This window comes from Kogia breviceps, chromosome 5 (genome assembly GCF_026419965.1).
Source record: "Kogia breviceps isolate mKogBre1 chromosome 5, mKogBre1 haplotype 1, whole genome shotgun sequence".
Classification (NCBI taxonomy): domain Eukaryota; kingdom Metazoa; phylum Chordata; class Mammalia; order Artiodactyla; family Physeteridae; genus Kogia; species Kogia breviceps.
In genome coordinates, this window is record NC_081314.1 from 101,433,051 (window position 1) to 101,453,867 (window position 20,817).

Genomic DNA, 20,817 nt, shown 5'->3' on the forward strand with positions numbered 1-20,817 from the left:
CTCATGTTAATTCTATATATTACAGTTTCCCCTCATTGATAAAAGCTGAAAAAGCTTTCAACAAAATTCAACACCTATTTCTGATAAAAGTACTTAAGAAAATTAGGAACTGATGGATATTTTTAACATGATAAAATATGTAGTCCTAAAGCCAGGATCTTATTTAATAGTAAAATGCTGGAGACATTTCCACTGAGAAAAAGACAAGGATACCCATTTATTCTACTACTATTCAATACTGTATTAGAGGTATTAAGCAATGCAATTACACAAGAAAAATAAAATTGAGGCACAAAAATTGATAAAGCCATTTCTATTTGCAGGTGATATGATGGTACACCTGGGAAATTCTTGAGAATCGATGATAAAACTCAAACAATAAGTTTAGTAAGATAGCAAGATACAGAATTAACATACAGAAATTGTCTTCATATCTTAAAACAATAACCAGCACAAAATGATAGAGAAAACCTCATTTCAATAGCAACAAAGATGATTAAATATTTAGGAAGAAGCTTAACAAGAAATAGGCAAAACCCATGAGAAAAAATTTAACACTCCCCCAAAACACAAAAGCAGACTGCTTCCGATTAGGATAGCTTAATATCATACAGATGTGTTAACTAAAATTAGATCTTGATCTCACAAATGCACAAGAATATACTCCAAATGGATCAGGAATCTGGTTAAATTTGAAAATGAAACAATACAAGCATTAGAAAAACAAGGGTGAATTTATCTTTAACCTCAGTATAGAGAAAGGCTTTCTACCTATTAACAAAACTGAAAGGCAACAGAGATGAATAAAATTCACTACATTACAAAAAAAGCAAGCTTTTTGTATTACAAAGAACACCATAACCAAAGTCGAAAGACAATTAATAATTAGGATAAACTATTTATAACATATGTATAAAGAGTTAATATATGACGAATTCTTAAAATTTCGAGAAAGGACCAAAAACCCAATAGTAAAGTGGGAATGAAATAAACAGACTATTCATAAAGATATTCAAATGGCCCTTAAACATATGAAAGGATATTCAACCTCACTCATAGCTAGAGAGATGCAAATTAAAACTACTCTAACATGCCTTTTTAAAAAATTTTTTATTTACTTATTTATGGCTGTGTAGGGTCTTTGTTGCTGCGTGCGGGCTTTCTCTAGTTGTGGCGAGCAGGGGCTACTCTTCGTTGCGGTGCGGGGGATTCTCATTGCGGTGGCTTCTCTTGTTGCGGAGCATGGGCTCTAGGCACACGGGCTTCAGTAGTTGTGGCACGCGGGCTCAGCAGTTGTGGCTCACGGGCTCTAGAGCGCAGGCTCAGTGGTTGTGGCACACGGGCTTAGTTGCTCCACGGCATGTGGGATCTTCCTGGACCAGGGCTCGAACCCGTGTCCCCCGCATTGGCCGGCGGATTCTTAACCACCGCGCCACCAGGGGTCTCATGCCATTTTTTTAAACCTATCAGATATGGCAAAAATTAAAAAGCATGAGAAACACATTCTGCTGGCAAGGCTGTGAGAAAAGGCATTCATATATTTTTGGTGGGAAAACAAACTGGTACAATCCTTTTGTAGGAGAATTTGGCAATATCTAATAAGAGTAGATATGCACTTATATTTTGACCCAGCATCCTACTTCTGGGAATTTACCTGAAGGAAGATACATCCCAACAAGAAAATACACCTGCACAGGTTATTCGATTACAGCATTGTAATGGCAAAACATTGGAAATGACCTAAATGCCCATACAAGTAAGAGTAATTGCATTGACTATGGTATATTCACACAATGGAGTACTATGTAGCTGGTAAAAATTTTGAGAAAGATCTCCATGAACTGGTATAGTTTCCAGGGTATACTGTAAAGTGAAGAAAAATAAAGGATAAAAGAATAACTGTAGTGTATTACATTTCATGTAAGAAAAAAGGAGAAATAATAAACACCCATCTATTCATTTATTTAAAAGGAAACACAGGAAGGATAAACCAGAAACCAGAGATGGATTACCTATAGGGAATAGGTGTAAACAGGGTAGAAAGGACAGAAGGAAGAGAATGAGGCAGAAAGAATAGGGAGGAGTGATACTTTTTGTATAGTTCCAACTTTTAGACCTATGCTATTTCACGTGCAAAAAAAATTAACAAGGAATGAGCAGTAATTCATTATGAAACACAAACAAAACCAAACTGCATTACAAATGAGTAACACAATCATACTGAAAGGGGGAGCAAAGAACCTACATAACTTTGTAAAATAGTATTTTGATTATGTACTCTTAAGACTAAAAAGGAAAGGAACTATATACATATACTGCACTCTGGCTAGTAGTTTTTCATAGGGAAATATATGAATTCTGAAACTTTATGTGTATTCTAGAAATTAAGCAAATAAGTGAACAGATTATACAGAGTCAGATTTCCTACTGTTGGACAAGAGTAGTAAGTAGAGAAAGAAGGAAGACTAGAATGAATCTGGTGTTGGTCTGGTAATGGAAGTATCTATATGAACTCATGGCGATACATACAGTATACACATACATACACACACATATAGATCTAGGAATTGATATAGATGTATATACATACATATTCTAGCTCTGTCAAGTAGGCTAGAAGCAATGACACTTCAGTACCAATGAGTACACTGAGTGCAGATTTTGACTCTAAAAGGAACCATGGATGCTTGCACTGATTTCAGGGTTAAAGAAGAGAAAATATGAGATGAGTCCAGAATATCTTCTGGTGCCAGAAATTAAAGATGTATTAAAAAAAAAGAATGGGGACATGTCAAAAAGACACAAGTGTCAATGGGGAGGGGTTTGCGTGGGCAAATCTGGGACATTTTGAGTAACAAAATATATGATAGTAGTGCATTATAACCTATAGAAGAACATAAGAATACACAGGCCCATTATCTATACAAAATTGAATAAAGAATGGAGAAGGAAATTTCCTCACAGAATTTGAACTATAAAAAATAGAAGATGAAAATAGAAAAATCATCATTCGGCAAATCCTACGCTAACAATTGTTTCAGTAAAGAACCATGGAGGAAAACACCCAAAAAACAAAAACCATGAATGTCTGCCAATTAGTGGGCAAAAGTATGAGAATGATACTTACAAGAATTTTCCCATAAGATACTAATTACAAACAGAATATTTACAACTTTGACACTGGATATATCTGGCAGATACCACCCTAACCAAGTGATCAAAATTAACATCACTAGTAAGAGGACAAATTGACATCATGTGCTTGCTGATACACTGAAGACACATCCGTTTTCTCTTATTTTTGCCAAAAATGCATAAACTGAATTTAATTGTGAGGAAACATTAGGGAAATCCCAAATTGGGAGATCTACTAATAATCGGCCTGTACTTTTCAAAAAGTCTATAGTCATAATAGATAAACACTGAAGAGTCCCAGATTAAAGGGGTTTAAGAGAGATGACAACTAAACAGTATGTGATAATGTAGTGAATCTTAAACAAGGGATATTAGTGGAGCAAATGGTGAAATTTGAATAAGGTCTGTAGAATAATAGTGTAAGGTGATATATTTTAATAATGTTAATTCCCTGATTTTGACAATTGTCCTGTGGTTGTATGTTATCATTTGAAGAACATGGAAGTACTTCATTATATTTTTGCAATGTTTTGAGTCTGAAATTTTTTCAAAATGAAAAGTTAAAAAAAATTAAAAAGAAGTATCTTCATCTCAGCAGGGAAGTAACTTGAACAATCCCTCCACAGTATATCAAGCTAACCTTGATTATTAAAGAAAAAAAAATTTGAAATTCATAGCCTTCATTTGTAATTAGCCTAACTAGAAACGAACCTTAATTTTAAAATGTAGTTCAATCTTTTCATTTACTAACACCTGACCTATAGGACAGCAGCATTATAAACATTAAGAAAATATTTAGAGATAATGGATGGCAGACACAAGAGAATACCTTCTAACACTTAGGGATTTTCAAAGGTATGCCTCAGCCGGATTTTCTACAGCACATAATAGGTGATACTTTGGCAGTAGAGGAATGGGAGGATTTGGATTAGGTCTTTTTCTAACCTGAGATACTGTAATGTTCTAGAACTATGTGCTAAGTTAGGTAGACTCCAAAGAGCAATTTAAAATTTCCCATTACTCTGGCCAATAATCTGGGCAAGAGCACCAAAAAAATCTGTCACTTCTTTGCTTAAAACAAACCCAGCAACAATTAAGTGTAACAGAAAATAAGAACACTGATAGAGTTTGACAAATTTATTGGTATTTTAGTAAAGACATTCATCTCAGTCGTTTTGGGATGTTATTTCAACATAAACATTAAAATGAACAAAAACGGGAAGTTTGCCTACGTTAAAGCAAGTTAAATTCACGTATCTTGATATAATTAAATCATGTAAGTAAGAACTAATTGTTCTATATACATTTCCATTGTTTTACTTGGGGCTTACTCTAAACTCAAATGCAAGTGAACAAAGTATTAGGAATATATACAGGCTGCTTCTCTGGAGTTATTACCTATTAAAAGAGCTCAGAGAGTAGTTATCACCAATTAAACAGTATGAAGCTGCCTCCAAATCTAACATTGTTAAGAGTTTTCAAGGAAATTATTATACTATATGTTTCTTTTATGTGTGACTATGCTTTAAAGATGTGTTTACCTGTCACATTAAAAAAAGAATTCATATACAATACAAAAATACAAAAAAAACACAATCCTACAACACAAAGATTAACAAAGTATATGTGGTCGAAGATTCCATAAAATATGTTTAAAGATGCATTTTCTTTCCTTTTATTTTCAGTATCTAAAATGTGCTTTTGAGAGGCCACTGGTTAATATGTATACAGTTAAAAGAAACCATATTATTGTGCTAAATAAGAATTCCTGTAATAAGTTCAAATCAAATTGGATTTCACAAGTTAGTAACATAAATGCTTTGATAAAGTTACAGAAAGTGCATCTTTCTTATTTTCCATCTTCATACAATGTTGCTTTTTTTTTGGTGTTTATATCCTTTAAAAAATAAGAACAGCCAAATATTTAACTATTATGTACATTTAAATTTTTGGTGGTGGTTTGTTATTTTAAAAGAAACAGCTTCCTTATGATTTGCCTGAAGATCTGGTGGAAATGCTTACAGGAACTAGCTAATAACAAAAATCAAGAGAAGCACATTCAAAATACTGATTTACTTTGGTAGCAAATGGTTGTTCTTTGAAGACTATCAAAGGTAGACAAGACCCTTTAAAGTGAAGTGGGCTATTTTAAATACTCAACAGTTTACATAAAATTTTAAAATGTTCTTTTTCAAGAGCTAAGCATCTGTATCCACTGATAGCAATGCAATAACTAGTTTATAATGATTCGAAACAAAACAAATGCCCATTAGGAAAAAAAAGCTGTATTTTAATTTTTATCTAATTTACTTTCTCAGTCAATAGTCCAGCAACATTTTCCTCCCAATACAATACTCCCTTCTCTATAAGGCTTTTCCTGGGAGCCAGACTTTAGGTTAACAAGGGAGTTAAGTTCGAGAGTAACTGCCTACAGTTTAAATAGACAACTTTTTGCTTCCCTCTTAATGTGCTAGTAGTTGTGTCTAAAAAAATATGCAATTCTTAGAAAGGTACCATTTCTGATTTTTTTAATCATTTATAACCTTTGGAAACTAATCACATGAAACTACAAAATTAGCAAATGTCTTGAAATCTGTATATAAAACATAAATTACCTCTAATTTCAAATTCTCATTTATTAGTGTACCACTCAATCTTTAAAAAAAGAAAAAGAAAAAAAAAAGGCGGCTCCAAAGATAGTCTTATACCATTCTTTAAAAAAGGAAACTGTTCCTTTTAACTTTACACCCACCCCATACCCCAAATTCAAAACACATCATTTAATTGTCTTGGTCATGGACATTTCCAAGATGAGATTTTATATTTCGCTCCCATAGCTTCTGGTTATCAGAAAACCCATGCTTTCCTTTATTGAAGGAATTTGGTCCTGCTGATGTTGGTGTATCCCTGTGTTAAAAGAAAGGAAACTTATTTTAAATGTTATATAATGACTTTTGGGCCATGTTTTTAACTTATTCAAAACACATTTGTTTAGCACCTATTATAAATGCAGGCCAAACATCAGAAGCCTCTACAGATCTTTTTAAAAATACCCTTTACACAGACCCTGTCCTAAAAGCTCAGATTCAGTAGGCCTGAGGAGGAGCCAGGTAAATCTGTAGTTTTAACAAACATTTAAGATGATTCTGATATGCAGCAACCATTATAATGGCAACCACTATAGTTTTAAAAACCATTGCTTGTAACCCATTAACAGGGTCATTAAATCAATTTGGTGGTGGCTTGCCATCAGCATTTATAAAAAATGAAACAAAAGATGTCATTTTATGAACTTCTGTTTCAATTTTAAATGTTTAGATATATGAAGATATATGTATCCTGGGTGTTTAGATTTGGTAATAATGCCAGATGTATTTCTTACTTTAGGTCCCAGTCCGAAAGGGAGGCAGGCAGACAGCCACTGGGACAGTTCCTGTTTGAATCATAGATTAAGTCTGAAGACTGATGCTTGAAGACACAGCACTTAGTTCTTTGGGAGAATATATACATTTGGTAGAAGTGGGGATATAGTATAGGTTGTTTTGAAGTCCAGCTTTCTTATTAGCCTCTAAGTTATCCATTTACGCATACAAAAGACAGGAAACTGAACATCGTGTTAACGTGAAATTAATGTTATTTCCACAATAACAGAAACAGAGGAAAATTTTTAAATGTTTTTGTCTTCTTTTTATATTTGGCATCTAAATTACTAAGGAAAATGGGACACATACAATCAAGATTAAGTGGTGGGAACATCTTAAATGAGGTGAGTGAAAGCCATTTTTTTATACCTGAAAAATACTTTTAAATTTTATATGAGAAACATTTCTCATAACTGTTTTATTTGAAAAAATTTAGATTACATGTATCTGAAAAAATAGCATTAAATTATTATTTTTTCTTAAAATACGAATTTTCTTTTCCCAGGAGAGTAATCTCAGAAAACAAAACTTTTGCCCAAATATGCAAGAAAAGCTTTAACACTATTATGTGCAATTTGAAATTTATTCTTGCTCTTAATTCACTATAATTTTCTACAATATTATACAAAAATTATAATACCTTCCAATATTCTTCATCCTCATCTTTGCTTCTGGAGGCATTTCCTCTGGTTCACTCTGGAGAAAAAAGTAAGATAGAAACAGAGATGACTGCATGTAGATAGAGCTGACCCTTGAACAATGCAGGAGGATTAGGGGCACTGCCCCCACAGCACCACAGTCAAAACCCCGTGTGTAACTTTACAGTTGACCCTCCAAAGCCACGGTTCCACATCTGAGGATTAAACCAACCTTGGGATAGTGTAGTACTGTAACACGTTACTGGAAAAAATCTGTGTATAAATAGGCCTGTGCAGTTCAAACCTGTGTTGGTCAAGGGTCAACTATATTAAAATCACTTGATTACCAATAATGCTAAATTTTATATCTAAGTCCGAAATTTTGGTGAAAGGAGAAAATCATTTATCTTAACTATATTTTAAAAAAACCCTCGGGCTTCTCTGGTGGTGCAGTGGTTGAGAATCCGCCTGCTGATGCAGGGGACACGGGTTCATGCTCCGGTCCGGGAAGATCCCACATGCCACGGAGCAGCTGGGCCCGTGAGCCATGGCCACTGAGCCTGCGTGTCCAGAGCCTGCGCTCTGCAACGGGAGAGGCCACAACAGTGAGAGGCCCGCATACCGAAAAAAAAAAACCCTCATGCTTCTAGTGTGCTGATTCTGCATAAAGAAAAAAAATCTGGTAAAAACTTGATATTCTAGGGACTCCCGTGTCAGTCCAGTGGTTAAGAATTCCATGCTTCCTGGGCTTCCCTGGTGGGGCAGTGGTTAAGAGTCCGCCTGCCGATGCAGGGGACACGGGTTCGTGCCCCGGTCCGGGAGGATCCCACATGCCTTGGAGCGGCTGGGGCCATGAGCCATGGCCGCTGAGCCTGCGCGCCTGGCGCCTGTGCTCCGCAGTGGGAGAGGCCACAACAGTGAGAGGCCCAAGTACCGAGGAGAAAAAAAAAAAAAAAAAAAAAAAAGAATTCCATGCTTCCATTGTAGGGTGCGCGAGTTTGATCCCTGGTTAGGGAACTAAGATCCTGCATGCCATGCAACGTGGCCAAAAAACAAACCAACAAAACACAAGAACAAAAAAAAAACCCCAAAACAAAAACAACCCCCCCAAAAAAACCTTGATATTCTAGAACTAAAACTATTTGTTTACTATAAGCTACACATTGTGTTAAATGCTTTAATCTGCACTATCTTTGAAAACCCTAACAATCCTACAAGGTGGGTATGAGTATCATCATTCACATTTTGTAGGTAAGGTAAACAAGGTTAACTTGTCCCAAGTCACAAAACAGCTAGATGCCAAAGCAAAGGCTCTTAACCATTTTACTGTATTGCTCCTTCTCAAAAATGTCTCCTTTACTGAGAAGACATCTTGAAAGCGCATTCTCTACTTTTCCATAGTTACGTGAAAAGATATGTGACAAGTGTCTTTCAGATGTTTTTAAGTATAAATGTTACTGATGACCTAAATATTATTTTTTACACAGTCATCTGCAAGATCCAGCTTAAAGGGATTGCTACTGGTCAACTCTGGGACAATTTGAGCATTATAACCTATTGAATAGAGCCTACACTTATAAAAGCTCTTCCTTACAGTAAGAGACAATTAATAAACATAGAAGGGATGAAAGAATGAAAAAAAAAATCACCATTCGGCAAACATCATAATAATTGATTCTGGTAAGAATCATCAATGAATGTTAACACTCATGAGTGAACACTTAAGAAATTATGTATCTTCACATATTCTTTTTAAAAATTTTATTTATTTATTTATTTATGGCTGCATTGGGTCTTCGTTGCTGTGCGCGAGCTTTCTCTAGTTGCAGTGAGCAGGGGCTACTCTTCATTGAGGCGCATGGGCTTCTCTTGTTGTGGAGCACAGGCTCTAGGCACACTGGCTTCAGTAGTGCGGCACGTGGGCTCGGTAGTTGTGGCTCACAGGCTCTAGAGCGCAGGCTCAGTAGTTGTGGCACACGGGCTTAAGTTGCTCCACGGCATGTGGGATCTTCCTGGACCAGGGCTCAAACCTGTGTGGCAGGCGGATTCTTAACCACTGTGCCACCAGGGAAGTCCCCTTCACATATTCTTAAAACATATTCCCACAAGATAAATTTTAATTATAAAAGATAAAACAGTAATTTGACAGTAGAGAAATCTGGCAGACATCACTTTAACTAAATGATCAAAGTTAACATTGCCAGTAATGGGATATACTGACAACATGTGCTCCTGATATGATGCATTGAGAACTTGGCATCACTTCTGTGATACGCCTGCCAAAAGGAATGTGAATCTAATCATAAGGGAACATCAGACAAATCCAAATGGAGGGATGTTCTACAAACTGGCCTGAACTCTTCAAAAATGTTAATGCCATGAAATACGCAGAAAAACCCAGGAGTTGTCCAAATTAAAAGAGACTAAAGAGATACAACTGAAAAAGTATTTTTAAATTTCAAAATTAACTATTTGAACACACTCTTTATACAATATATTTCAGGCTTAGATATATATCCAAGGTTAATTAATATGTTCTGCAGAAAAAGGAAGAACCAGATGAAGATTTTATTTCCTTTTTTTTTTTTGGCCACGCTGCACATCATGTGGATCTTAGTTCCCTGACCAGGGATCAAACTGGTGCCCCCTCCAGTGGAAGTGCAGTCTTAACCACTGGACTGCCAGGGAAGTCCCAGATGAAGATTTTAGATGCAAGTGTTCTTTTACCTAAGAGACAAGTTTATCCCTATCTATCATTACCATCTTATAGCAGAAAGAGTGTTGTCTGAACCTGTCTAAAATTTCTTTAAAAACAGGGAAAACAGTAAGGTATGATGCAAAGAACATAGGACAAGAAACCAGAAAGCTCAGTTCTAGTTCAACACTAGTGCACACTTAATTTCTCCATATGGAAAATAAGAATAACCATATCACACGATTCACAGGGATATATGGAGGATAAAATAAAGTTGTGTGAAAAGATTCAAATTGTTAGGCATTCAAAGCAAGCCATTACTATTATGTAGGTGCTTACTATTTCCAGCCTCTCTACTTCTGCATGTTGTCCCCTTCTTCCTACATTGTCCTTTCCTGATAACAATCTGTACAAACCAAAATGCTACCTAATCTCGCTCTTTTAAAAAATTCATTAATTAATTTTTGGCTGCATTGGATTTTCGTTGTTGCAAGTGGGCTTTCTCTAGTTGCAGCGAGCAGGGGCTACTCTTTGTTGTGGTGAGCAGGCTTCTCATTGCGGTAGCTTCTCTTGCTGCAGAGCACGGGCTCTAGGTGCACGGGCTTCAGTAGCTGTGGCTCGCGGGTTCTAGAGTGCAGGCTCAATAGTCGTGGCGCACGGGCTTAGTTGCTCCACAGCATGTGGGATCTTTCCGGAACAGGGCTCGAACCCGTGTCCCCTGCACTGGCAGGCGGATTCTTAACCACTGCGCCACTCTGGAACACATACATATTGACTAGATCTTCTGGCAGAATCACCTGCACTATTGTTATTCCTCATGGGGATACAGGAAGAAAGCACTATAGCTGCTTTTTAAAGCTGAACACATGTATAATGTCTCACTGAAGACTCCAACTATAAAAGTTATTGAAGACAGCAGTATTGAATTTTTCTTTTTTTGGATCCTACATATTTCACAGCACAAATATATATTATTACTCATAATAAGCATTTGTTGATTTGATTAAGTTCCTTGCCCCCCCAAAGTCAATATTTTAAATAATCCCACAACCAAATAAACAGAAATATCCAGATTTTACAGATGTCATTTAAAAAAAAAAACAACTGTTCAGAGTTGCAAAAAAAGTTCACTAGTACCATTAGTACAACTTGACAATTTGCCACTAACATCTTTCTTAAAGAACTTCTTAAAGTAAAACAAACAAAACTAGGTATCAACTTACATCTTCATCTTCATTAAAAGCTGCTGCTACTGAAAGTGTTTTTGGAGCAAGAGTTGGAACGGTTTCCTTAGGTTTCTGAAGAAGAAACATTAAAAAGAGCATAATATAATGTTTACATAGGCTTATTTAATGATAAAAATAATTTATCTTCAAAGATTCAACTTTGTTTTCATAGAAACATATAGTAAGGAACTAAGAACAAACATTGGAGAAATCTACTTTCTTTCTGAAAATGTGGGTTATCAATGGGTAGATTTTACTTTATTAATTATATGTCCATTTGTTTTCCTCCTGTAAAAGATTTTCTAGTTAGGGTCTATAATTTAATATCACTTAGCTAAACGGTACCTGGTACAGGTAAGAGAAAATGAATATCAATACCTGCCCATAGTAACATTAAAATTAAGGACAGTGTGCCTTGAGAAAGACATGAAGACTCATCTTTCTCTACTAGCTAGCTGCCTACTGGACAGCGCTACTTAGAGCTCCCAGGGGTACTGCAGTGCTCATTAAGTGCTCAAGCCAGAAAACCTTTTCTTCAACTTGCACATTTTATTGTAAGGTCCTGTTAACTAGATCTCTATTAAGTAGACTTAAATCTCCTCCTGCCTTCCCAGCTTACTTCCATACTACCAACACTAAGGCCCCTTAGCATTACTTGCCTGAACTGCTATTAGAAATACCATCTCCCCACCTTCTGTGTTTATTTTGCTCTAATTCTCTATACTGGTACCAGAGTAATGTTTCTAAAATGCAAATCTGTTTAAGGCTCGAGACTCTTTATGATTCCATGGCTCCTCTAGAACCCAAAGAATAAAACCAAACTATATTATGGAGTACAAGTCCTTTATGACTTGGTCCTGTGGTCTTATTTGGGGGGATTTCTACCCCTGCATTTGCCTACCAAACACTTCCTAACTATGAACAATTTCCTGAATGCATCATGTGGTTTCACATCTAAACTGCCTTTGCATAAAAGTCTTTTTTTTTTGGCTGTGCTGCATGGCTTGTGGGATCTTAGTTCCCCAACCAGGGATTGAACTTGGGCCCACGGCAGTGAAAGCACCAAGTCTTAACCACTGGACCACCATGGAATTCCCTGCACAAAACTCTTTTTATCTGAGATGTCCCTTTGCCTCTTGCCTGCACTTAAAGCCAACTCTAGCATCACCTCACCAGTAAAATCTTCTCTGAGCTGCTGAAACAAAATTAACCATCCCTTCCTGTGTAACAGAAACACTTTTTATAAACAATGTTTGTTTTTGAAGAAATAAAAATGTTCATTTGGAAATTATGCATAGTGACTCTAGAAGCACCCTTTACTCTTAAAGATGTCATGTATTTGACGTTGTACATAAACATAAGACACAAGTAAGTATTTGTTGGCTGTTTGACTGTCTCTTCACATCATATAATCAAAAGCAACAGTTTCAACTATTTTCTTTCTTTTTTTTTTTCTTTTTTCTTTTTTTTTTTGGTGGTATGCGGGCCTCTCACTGTTGTGGCCTCTCCCGTTGTGGAGCACAGGCTCCGGACGCGCAGGCTCAGCAGCCATGGCTCACGGGCCCAGCCGCTCCGTGGCATGTGGGATCTTCCCGGACCGGGGCATGAACGAACCCGTGTCCCCTGCATCGGCAGGCGGATCCTCAACCACTGCGCCACCAGGGAAGCCCCTCAACTACTTTCATATCCTACACCTCACTTTGCCAAGATTATGTTTACACTTTTGTTTACTTTATGAAAAAAGCTTTTTTGTTTTCTAAAGATTAAAGTTTTACTGAATAGGCCTTTTCAGGCATAACCCTCCCAACTAAAATGATCAGCAATTACTAAATCATGTCAATGATTTAGCAAAAGTAGGAATACAGATATCTGATTTAGGAGGTGTGTTCAAGCACCGTAAAATCTATTATCAAGGGGAACACCTGTATGAGAAGTGTACATGAGGACCACATGTTTAATAACTATCAAAAAAAGTAAATATCTATGCAGGTAGGCCTATGCAACTTTATAAAAAACATATTAAACCAAAAGAATCAGCTCAAACAGGGAGAAGAGTCATGAAGTAATGAAGTTACAAGCTGAATGTCTTTTGTTCACACTAAAGTTTTTAGAAAAGGGAAGAAAAGGAAAAAAGCAAAACAGCATAGGGTGGGAGTAGGGTTCTGAGGAATGGTAGCTTTTTTAAAAGTAGAAGTATAGCTCAAACACACTGACTCTAGTAGGAATCTGATCCATATCATATTTTTAAGATCTTTGAATGACATCTAATCAAATCAAGCTGTATGCATCCAGGCCACTGAGAATTACTTTTCACAGAGCAGACATGAACAAACAACTTAAAAGCAATTTTAGGATTATTCTCCTTACACAAGAATGTAACCGTTTTCTAAAGCCAACAGCAATACACTATTCAAGTAACTTTCTTTTTCTTAAAGAGATCTGTTTAGTTGAACCACATGAAATTAACACTTCTGTAGATCAGAAATAGTTAAATCTCTAAACTTCATATGCTTCAATCTAATACTGCAAATACTTTCCAGATACTGCAGGGTTAATAAGTATTAATTCAAGGTTTACATCTTAAAACAAGGAATCAAAAGTTGATCTGTAAAGGACTACTATCAAAGATTATAATACTCAATGTCCATTTGTAGCTTCAAAGTAAGGTAATCAGGAAGCTCTTATTAAGCAATACCTTACTAATATTAATCTTTTAAAATACAAATAAATATTTCTAGATATTATTTTTAATATCACTGGAATTAAAAGAAAAACTGAAACTCAAAATATTTTTCAGAGGTTTTGCTCAACTTAGGAAATTCTAAGGTATTATTACTTTATAAATCATATAGTCCCTATAACAGTTGTTCCTTCTCATATTCCAAACCCTTTTTAAAAACAGCTTTGTTGAGTTATAATTCATCCAGACCTTTCTTGAATATAGCCACTAATTTCTTAAATACTTACATGTAATAAGTTCATGCACCAATGTATCTTTTTATACATCTTTGTATACTTAATTTATCATAATCCAATAAAAGGTTTTGAGAACAAATTTTCACACCCATTACAAATATAATATATAAAATAACAACTCACACTTGAGCCAAGTTTGATGGATATGGCTGAGGCTTTCTTTGTCATCTGACTACCTATGGCAAATCCAAACTTGGAGATCTTTGTAGGCTTTGTTGGGAGGTCTACAGCTTCTTCTTCAGCTGATCGCTTCTCAGCGCTGCGACTGGAATTTTCCCCTCCATTACTGGAAGAAACAGTCTTAGTTTTCACAGGTTTTTCTGCTTCTTCTTCAGGTCCTGGTGAAGTCGAAACAACTTACCAAGATGAGCTATTTTTACTGAGCAGGTTGATGGGAGCAGCAACCTCAAAAAGCATCGTTATAAGGAAGATACCTCTGCAGTTGTCACCTACTGAACCCAACAGTCTCTTCCACTGTTTGTTAGAGTATACAGCAGGAACTGAGATTGTGTGGCAGTAGAAGAGGCTCCCATGAATTAACTAGCATAAAATACAGAGCAATTTAAAATTATAAATATAGAGTTCACAAAAAGTAAGACCCTTCAACTAAACACTGTAAGTTGTACAATAATCTAGTTATTTGTGGAATTTTTCTTTTTATAAAATAAGATCTATAAATTCTATACAAACTGGTTTGCTGGCAGTTAGTCACATCATAGGATAATACATTTGACTAATAAAAAGTCTAATATTCTTCAATAATGTACTACTGGTTATACAAAGTACCCTGTTATGAACAGCCCATTATGAACAGCCCATTATTACCCAAACTACAGTGTTAGTACAGCCTGGAGTAATCTTCTTGAGTGATGTGTTCTTCATGAACATTTCACACAATCTTTAGTTAGAAAGGAACTTCAAGGAAGACTTCAAGGTCATCCCCTCTTGAGAAACTGCATTCTACTCTCAAAGCTCGATTAACATCTGTTTAGGCTACTCTTAATATCAACAACTATATTTAGGTTTATATATTATTTTTCTTATGAAAGAAAGATGAGCTAATGCTAATTTCAAACAGAAGACATACATATGTAGATATGGAATGCAAGATATCTTTCAGTAATTTTGCTTCTTTATATTAATAAATGAAATTAGTTCTCATCCTGAATATCTTAGGCCTGTTACACATGAAGGCTATTTAAAAACATATTGGGAGGTAAGACAGAAGGCTGGCTGATAATTAAATATTTTATTTTCTTTCCCAAGTTTACTAGTTTACCCTATAGAATGTATTCTGCTACACTGGATGAATAGTTTATGGAGAAAGAAAAGATTCTCTAAGGGATGGCCCTGACAACAGCTAAGAAAACATGACAAAAAGCTAAAATGGGTAGAAAAGAGGAAATCAAACAGACTGACAAGTAATGAATTAAAAGACAGGATGTTATAGATCCCGATCTATATAGTTTTGGAATGATGGGGTAGCTAAATTAATAAGCACTTTGAACAGAACATTTTAGTTTGTTTACAGGAAAATAAAACAAACTCTTTATTACCTTTAGACAAGAGGTGAAAGTTTTAATAACAATGTAGGGGTGAAATTAAGCAGGATTAGGTTTTGGGATTTCCCTAGGAAGCAAAGACAGCACTGGAATAGTTGTCTGAGGTGCCATTCACTTATTTAGATATAAAACTACAAAAGCACCTGAAGAATGTAAGATTGTTATTCAATATTTGAAATATAGAACTCAATTTAGAATTTCTTACAAAAAAGACAGTATTATGCAAACATTTTTTCAAAGTCTACCACTAAATGCATTTATGCTAAATTTTATTCTGTATTCTATGTATAGTTTTAATCAAGTATGAATTTTACAGTAAAACCCAAACAGTAATAACTACTACTTCTTTGTGACTGACACACAGCTAAAACTGGAAACTCACTGGCTCTACGTATTAGAGCATATAGAAACACATAAAAAAGCCACTGGATTTACATATAGAAGCAGTCTGTACACTAAAGGCACAAGTCTGTGTAAACACAAAGTCTGAAAAACATCAAAACAAATAGAATAAAGAACATTTAGTTTTGATTTTAGTGTAACTCTGCTCTTTGAACTGTGACTCAAGGGTTATAATTAGTCAAAACTTCTGGTTCTTTTAAAACCTATCTTTTCTTAATTCTAGACCTCCTTCTACCCAGAAAATAATTCTGGACCAAAGAATCTAGAAAAATCAAAGCATAAATACGACAAAAAGTGAAAAACATAACTCTTACTATAACATTAATAACAACATCAAGTCTGACAACTAACTGAACTAGTATGTGCTAACACATGAAACACAATACTATCTGTCCAATCCTATGATGCTTAGGGAAGATTTCTATAGTGAATGCTCTAGAAAAATGTAGCATGAACAGGGGAGTTGGGAAAACTACTCTACCATTAATTAAGTAATCAACTGTCAGCAACTCAATTTTATTCATATCCGTGGTCAATTTTATTAACATCCGTGGTTCTGTCATCTGAAGAGGCAAACTATCAAAACCATTAAAGTGTTTTAAAGTCCATTAAGTGTTTTCCTTTAAATACAACATGTACTACTTTAGTTTGTATTCATTCTAAGCAAACAAAATGTGTAGATTAGTTAATGTGAAATCAAATTACACATGGTACTAGCATTTTTGGGGAGGAGAGGTGGGCCTTCGAGTACAAAGGTACCTTACTTTGAAAAAAATTACCCAATAAGTTTTAAGTCCATAAGGATACCCTTCATGACGCATTGGCATTCTGGTAACTTCTTCATCTGAAAAAAGGGTACATACCTATCTCTCTAACAGGACATATTCAAGAACCTCCTGGCACAATAAATGTCAATTTCATTAAAGTAGTTTTAGATAACCTAAAATAGCCTGAGGTGGGCATGATTACAATATGAATAGCTCTTCTCTAAAGCTTCTACTTATTTCAAGGAGCTACAAAAATTTAACCAAAGGGAGGGAAAAAAATTCTACCTAAAGCCTTACCCTTAATATTATCTCTTCTCTTTAAGGTGAAGCAGGTAGTTCAAGTAAGTAGCTTCTCTTATTAACATAAATTCATGTTAACTATGTTAACTCTTTAAAAAATACTTATATTTCCAACTTACTGGACTGTTCAATAGGAATTAAAAATCAGAAATAATCTCTAGGTAAGTCCCCCAAGACAAACTTGATACTGTTTTAATACAGGGCCTACTTGCCGTAAAATTATCAATTTAGCAATATCCATGGTATGAATGTTTTAACTATGATTTCTTTGCACAATTTCATTAAAAATATCTGACATTCAAAAATGGTTTACATGTAACAGTAGTATTTTCTTTCAAAGGAAGGCACACCCAAAGCAAATTATGTAGACGTTATTAAGGGATATTACTTATTCTAAGTCACCAATAAGGAGACAATAATTTTTGATAGCAATCAGCAAAGATAACTTTATATCACCCCTTTACAAAAATATGCTACAGCAGAAACATCAATATTCATACTACAGAGTGAATTATCCCTAACTGAAAGGGTGGTGGGCAAATTATATAGTGGACTTATGCTGACACTTAAGGTGTATTGTTTTGTTTTGGGTTTTTTTTTTGGCCACCCGGCGCGCCTTGTGGGATCTCAGTTCCCCAGTCAGGGACTGAACTCTGGCCAGGGCAGTGAAAGCCTGGAATCCTAACCACTAGGCCACCAGGGAACTCCCTTAAGGTACACTTTGGCTCACATTAAACACATCTCGGATACTCAGTCAAGACAGTTAGAAACCCATTCTAAAAGTTAAAAGGTAGTCTGAAAGTCAGATAAGATTCTTCAGGCTAAAAAAAAAAAAGATTCTTCAGGCTACAGATCTTTGTTTTTCCTCAAACTACTAATTTGTAAATGTAATTCTACTTGATAATTTCCAAGACAATTTTTGACGAAAAAAATCGCTAATGAGGTAGCACTAAATGGTTTAAACTGTTGTTTCATAAACTATTTTACAAGTAAAACAACAATAACAACAACAAAAAAAAACAAGATGGGAGGGGAGTGGGAAAGGAGTTTGGGCTCAACTAATAGCACCGTACGTGTTTTTTAAAAAGGAATTTCTGGGTAAAAATAACCGAACATTATACTTTTCTCAGTTTTTGTTCCCAAGTCAAATCACATTAAACTTGTTAGGAGGTCCTAACAGTTGCCTTCATATCCTATTACTCTTCTGTGTTTTCTCACATTAAATACTTTCAGGGATAAGACCTGAAGAAGAGTTAAGAGTGTGGTACTTAAAACGTTCTAAAGACATTATACTCAGCTCGCACGTGTTAAGTCACTAGCCTTGTGAGGACAAAGGGGCAGGAGGGCTGGAGAGATTACAGGATGTTTCTTTTCCTTAATGCACAAGACCCAAATTTAGAGGAGTGGAGGTGACAGAATAAAGATAGCTGTAACCTGAGTTTCCATCGTAACAAAATACAGGAAGAGTCACACTAGCCTATTTAGCCACCTAAATATCTCGCGTGCTGTTAGCTGGCCACAGCCTAGCACAGAAAAGGCAGACAGTTCAAAGAAAGGCAACCAAACCGTAACCCTAGATCCGGCGGATTAAACCAGGAGGCAGGCAAAGGTATTGCTCTTTCCCTCCACCGTCCTGACCCATCCCATTACAGGATCAGAATTTAGGCTTGAAAATAAAGAAAAGAAAAAGGCCAGGGTAGTCCACCTCCTCAGTGAAAAGGGAGCAGCAAACTAACTCCTAGGTGTAACTGAGAGGCCGGCACCGTCGGAAACTCGGCCTGCGGCCAGTTCCTGCGGCCACTGCTGGATGACTCGCACTGAGCGAGCGCCCGTGTGCGTTTTGTGTGATTGCGTCCGCACCGCCACTCCTAGTCCCACCCCGAGTTCGGTCCTCCTTTCTGGGGCCCATCTCCCTTCTCTTCGGAAGCAAGGCCTCCGCTGGGGCCAGGAGGTGACGAACAGTGACCGGCTTTCCCCCGGCAAGGAGGCGATGTGGGCCCGGATGCCAGCAGGCCGCACCGGGTGTGCCCAGGGCTTGTCTGGGCCCAGCACCTGGCCGGGTGAGCGCCAGATCCGCCCTTCTCGCCCCGGCCTACTCCCCCCACCCCGGGGAGCTCAAAGAAAGGCCCAGAGCATCCCACGTAGCCCGCGACGCTGGGGTTATGTTCACCTCCGGCGGCTCCAGCTCGCTGCGGCTTTTCAGGTTTCTCCTCTCCCGCCTTTCCGTCCGCCATTTTCCCCGCCGCGGCCTCCCCTGCAGCCACGCCAAGGACGTCACAGCCACGCCCAGCAACCATTGAGCTTCGGAGCCCGTCTTGGAAGCGGCAGTCTAGAGCGGCCCTAGAGAGTGAAGGGACTCTCGGAAACGGAAGTGGATATGATATCATCGGCGAGCGTCCTCTGAGGGAAGGGCGGGGTAGGTTGGGCGGTCCGAGGACTGGTTAGGGACTTGACTAGAGGTGGGTTCGATTTTCGTGGTTTACTGGCGGATTCTGGGAACCCTGGAAACGTTGGTGAGCTCAGGTGAGGTTTCTGCAAACTGGCCGACCGAAGCTAGCCAGTCTCTTTCATTCTGTCTGGTTTGCTAGATCACGTGTACCCACTCAAAAAAAAAAAAAAAAAGAAAAGAAAAGGACCGAATTCTTATTCCTATCTAGAAGAAAAATCAACGTTTATCGAGCGCCCTCTTGTGTCAGGCGCTATCTCGTTTAATCCCCACAATAGTGCAATGCGGAATTGCCCTCTTTTAATTAGCTGTGAGAGTTGAGGCCAAAGAAAAATTTGTCTAAGGTTGCGTAGGCAAGTGGTAAAACAGATTTTTCTACAAGCTGCAATTTCTGTGTCAAGAGAAGTTACTTTGTTACGTGAAGACCACAGTAGTTTCTGCCTTTCTTAGAAACCTTTAGTGTATCCCCAGAGTTTGCAGAATGAAGTCCAAGCGTTATATTGGGTCCCAGCCTAACTTTTCAGCTTCATCTTCGCTTTTTCTCTGTATTTATACTGCCCTCTTGCTATACGAGGTCGATTCCTTGCCTAGGGAACTGCAGTTTCTGGGTTTGCAGTACAATATACAGTGAGTGTTACAGAAATTGGTCTTACGGAGTCAGAACTTGGGTTGGAATGCCTTTACTGGCTGAGTAAACCTAGAGGGTTTCTTACTGTCTACAGACCTATGTTTCCTTCTCTATAAAATAGAAATAATAATAGTACTTCCTCAAAGGGTGGTCCTGGGGATCAAATGAGATAATAAATTCCATATACATTCTTTGATCATTGTATACTTCCCTCAATATGTGTTAAAAAGAAAAAAAAGTTCTCCCTAGGTGGCTCAAAAATTCCTTGACCACAGAGAGCATTAAATTTTTTTTTTTTCTTCACAGCAGTTTGTATTGCACATTTCATATATAAAAGGTGCTCAGTATTTGTGAAGGGATGACTCGTTAGGCTCCGAGTCTGGAGAATGCAGAAAGAATCAAAGTGTGTTTCCCACGACAGAAGCAGGGTGGTTTGCTGATACGGTGATTTGGTGATTTGAAGTCCCTGGTCCACCATCTATGACAGTATATGTAAAAGTGCCCAGCAAACTATTTTACATAGAATAGGTAATTCATGTTTGTTTTATTTTTTCTGGATGTGATCTTCAAAAGTTACTTAGTCGCTGAGTCTCTCTCTCTTTTTTTTTTTTTTCGCCCAT

At 36.9% G+C, this 20,817-nt stretch overlaps 1 protein-coding gene across 3 annotated transcripts; it reads right to left on the bottom strand.

The window, feature by feature from the left end:
* Window positions 1-296: 296 nt before the first annotated feature.
* On the bottom strand, window positions 297-19,706 carry PCNP (PEST proteolytic signal containing nuclear protein). 3 transcript variants are annotated; one of them, XM_059064694.2, is made up of 5 exons: window positions 19,294-19,706; window positions 14,216-14,430; window positions 11,114-11,188; window positions 7,198-7,253; window positions 297-6,042 (listed from the first exon to the last, which is right to left on the bottom strand). In XM_059064694.2, the coding sequence occupies exons 1-5, from the start codon at window positions 19,508-19,510 to the stop codon at window positions 5,916-5,918; spliced, it is 690 nt and encodes a 229-aa protein (XP_058920677.2). In that variant the 5' UTR covers window positions 19,511-19,706; the 3' UTR covers window positions 297-5,915. The 3 variants fall into 3 exon arrangements, with proteins under 3 accessions (XP_058920677.2, XP_058920678.2, XP_058920679.1); XM_059064695.2 differs by having other exon boundaries at window positions 297-1,463; window positions 19,294-19,437; XM_059064696.2 differs by lacking the exon at window positions 19,294-19,706 and adding an exon at window positions 14,454-14,550 and having other exon boundaries at window positions 5,754-6,042; window positions 14,216-14,378.
* Window positions 19,707-20,817: the final 1,111 nt, after the last annotated feature.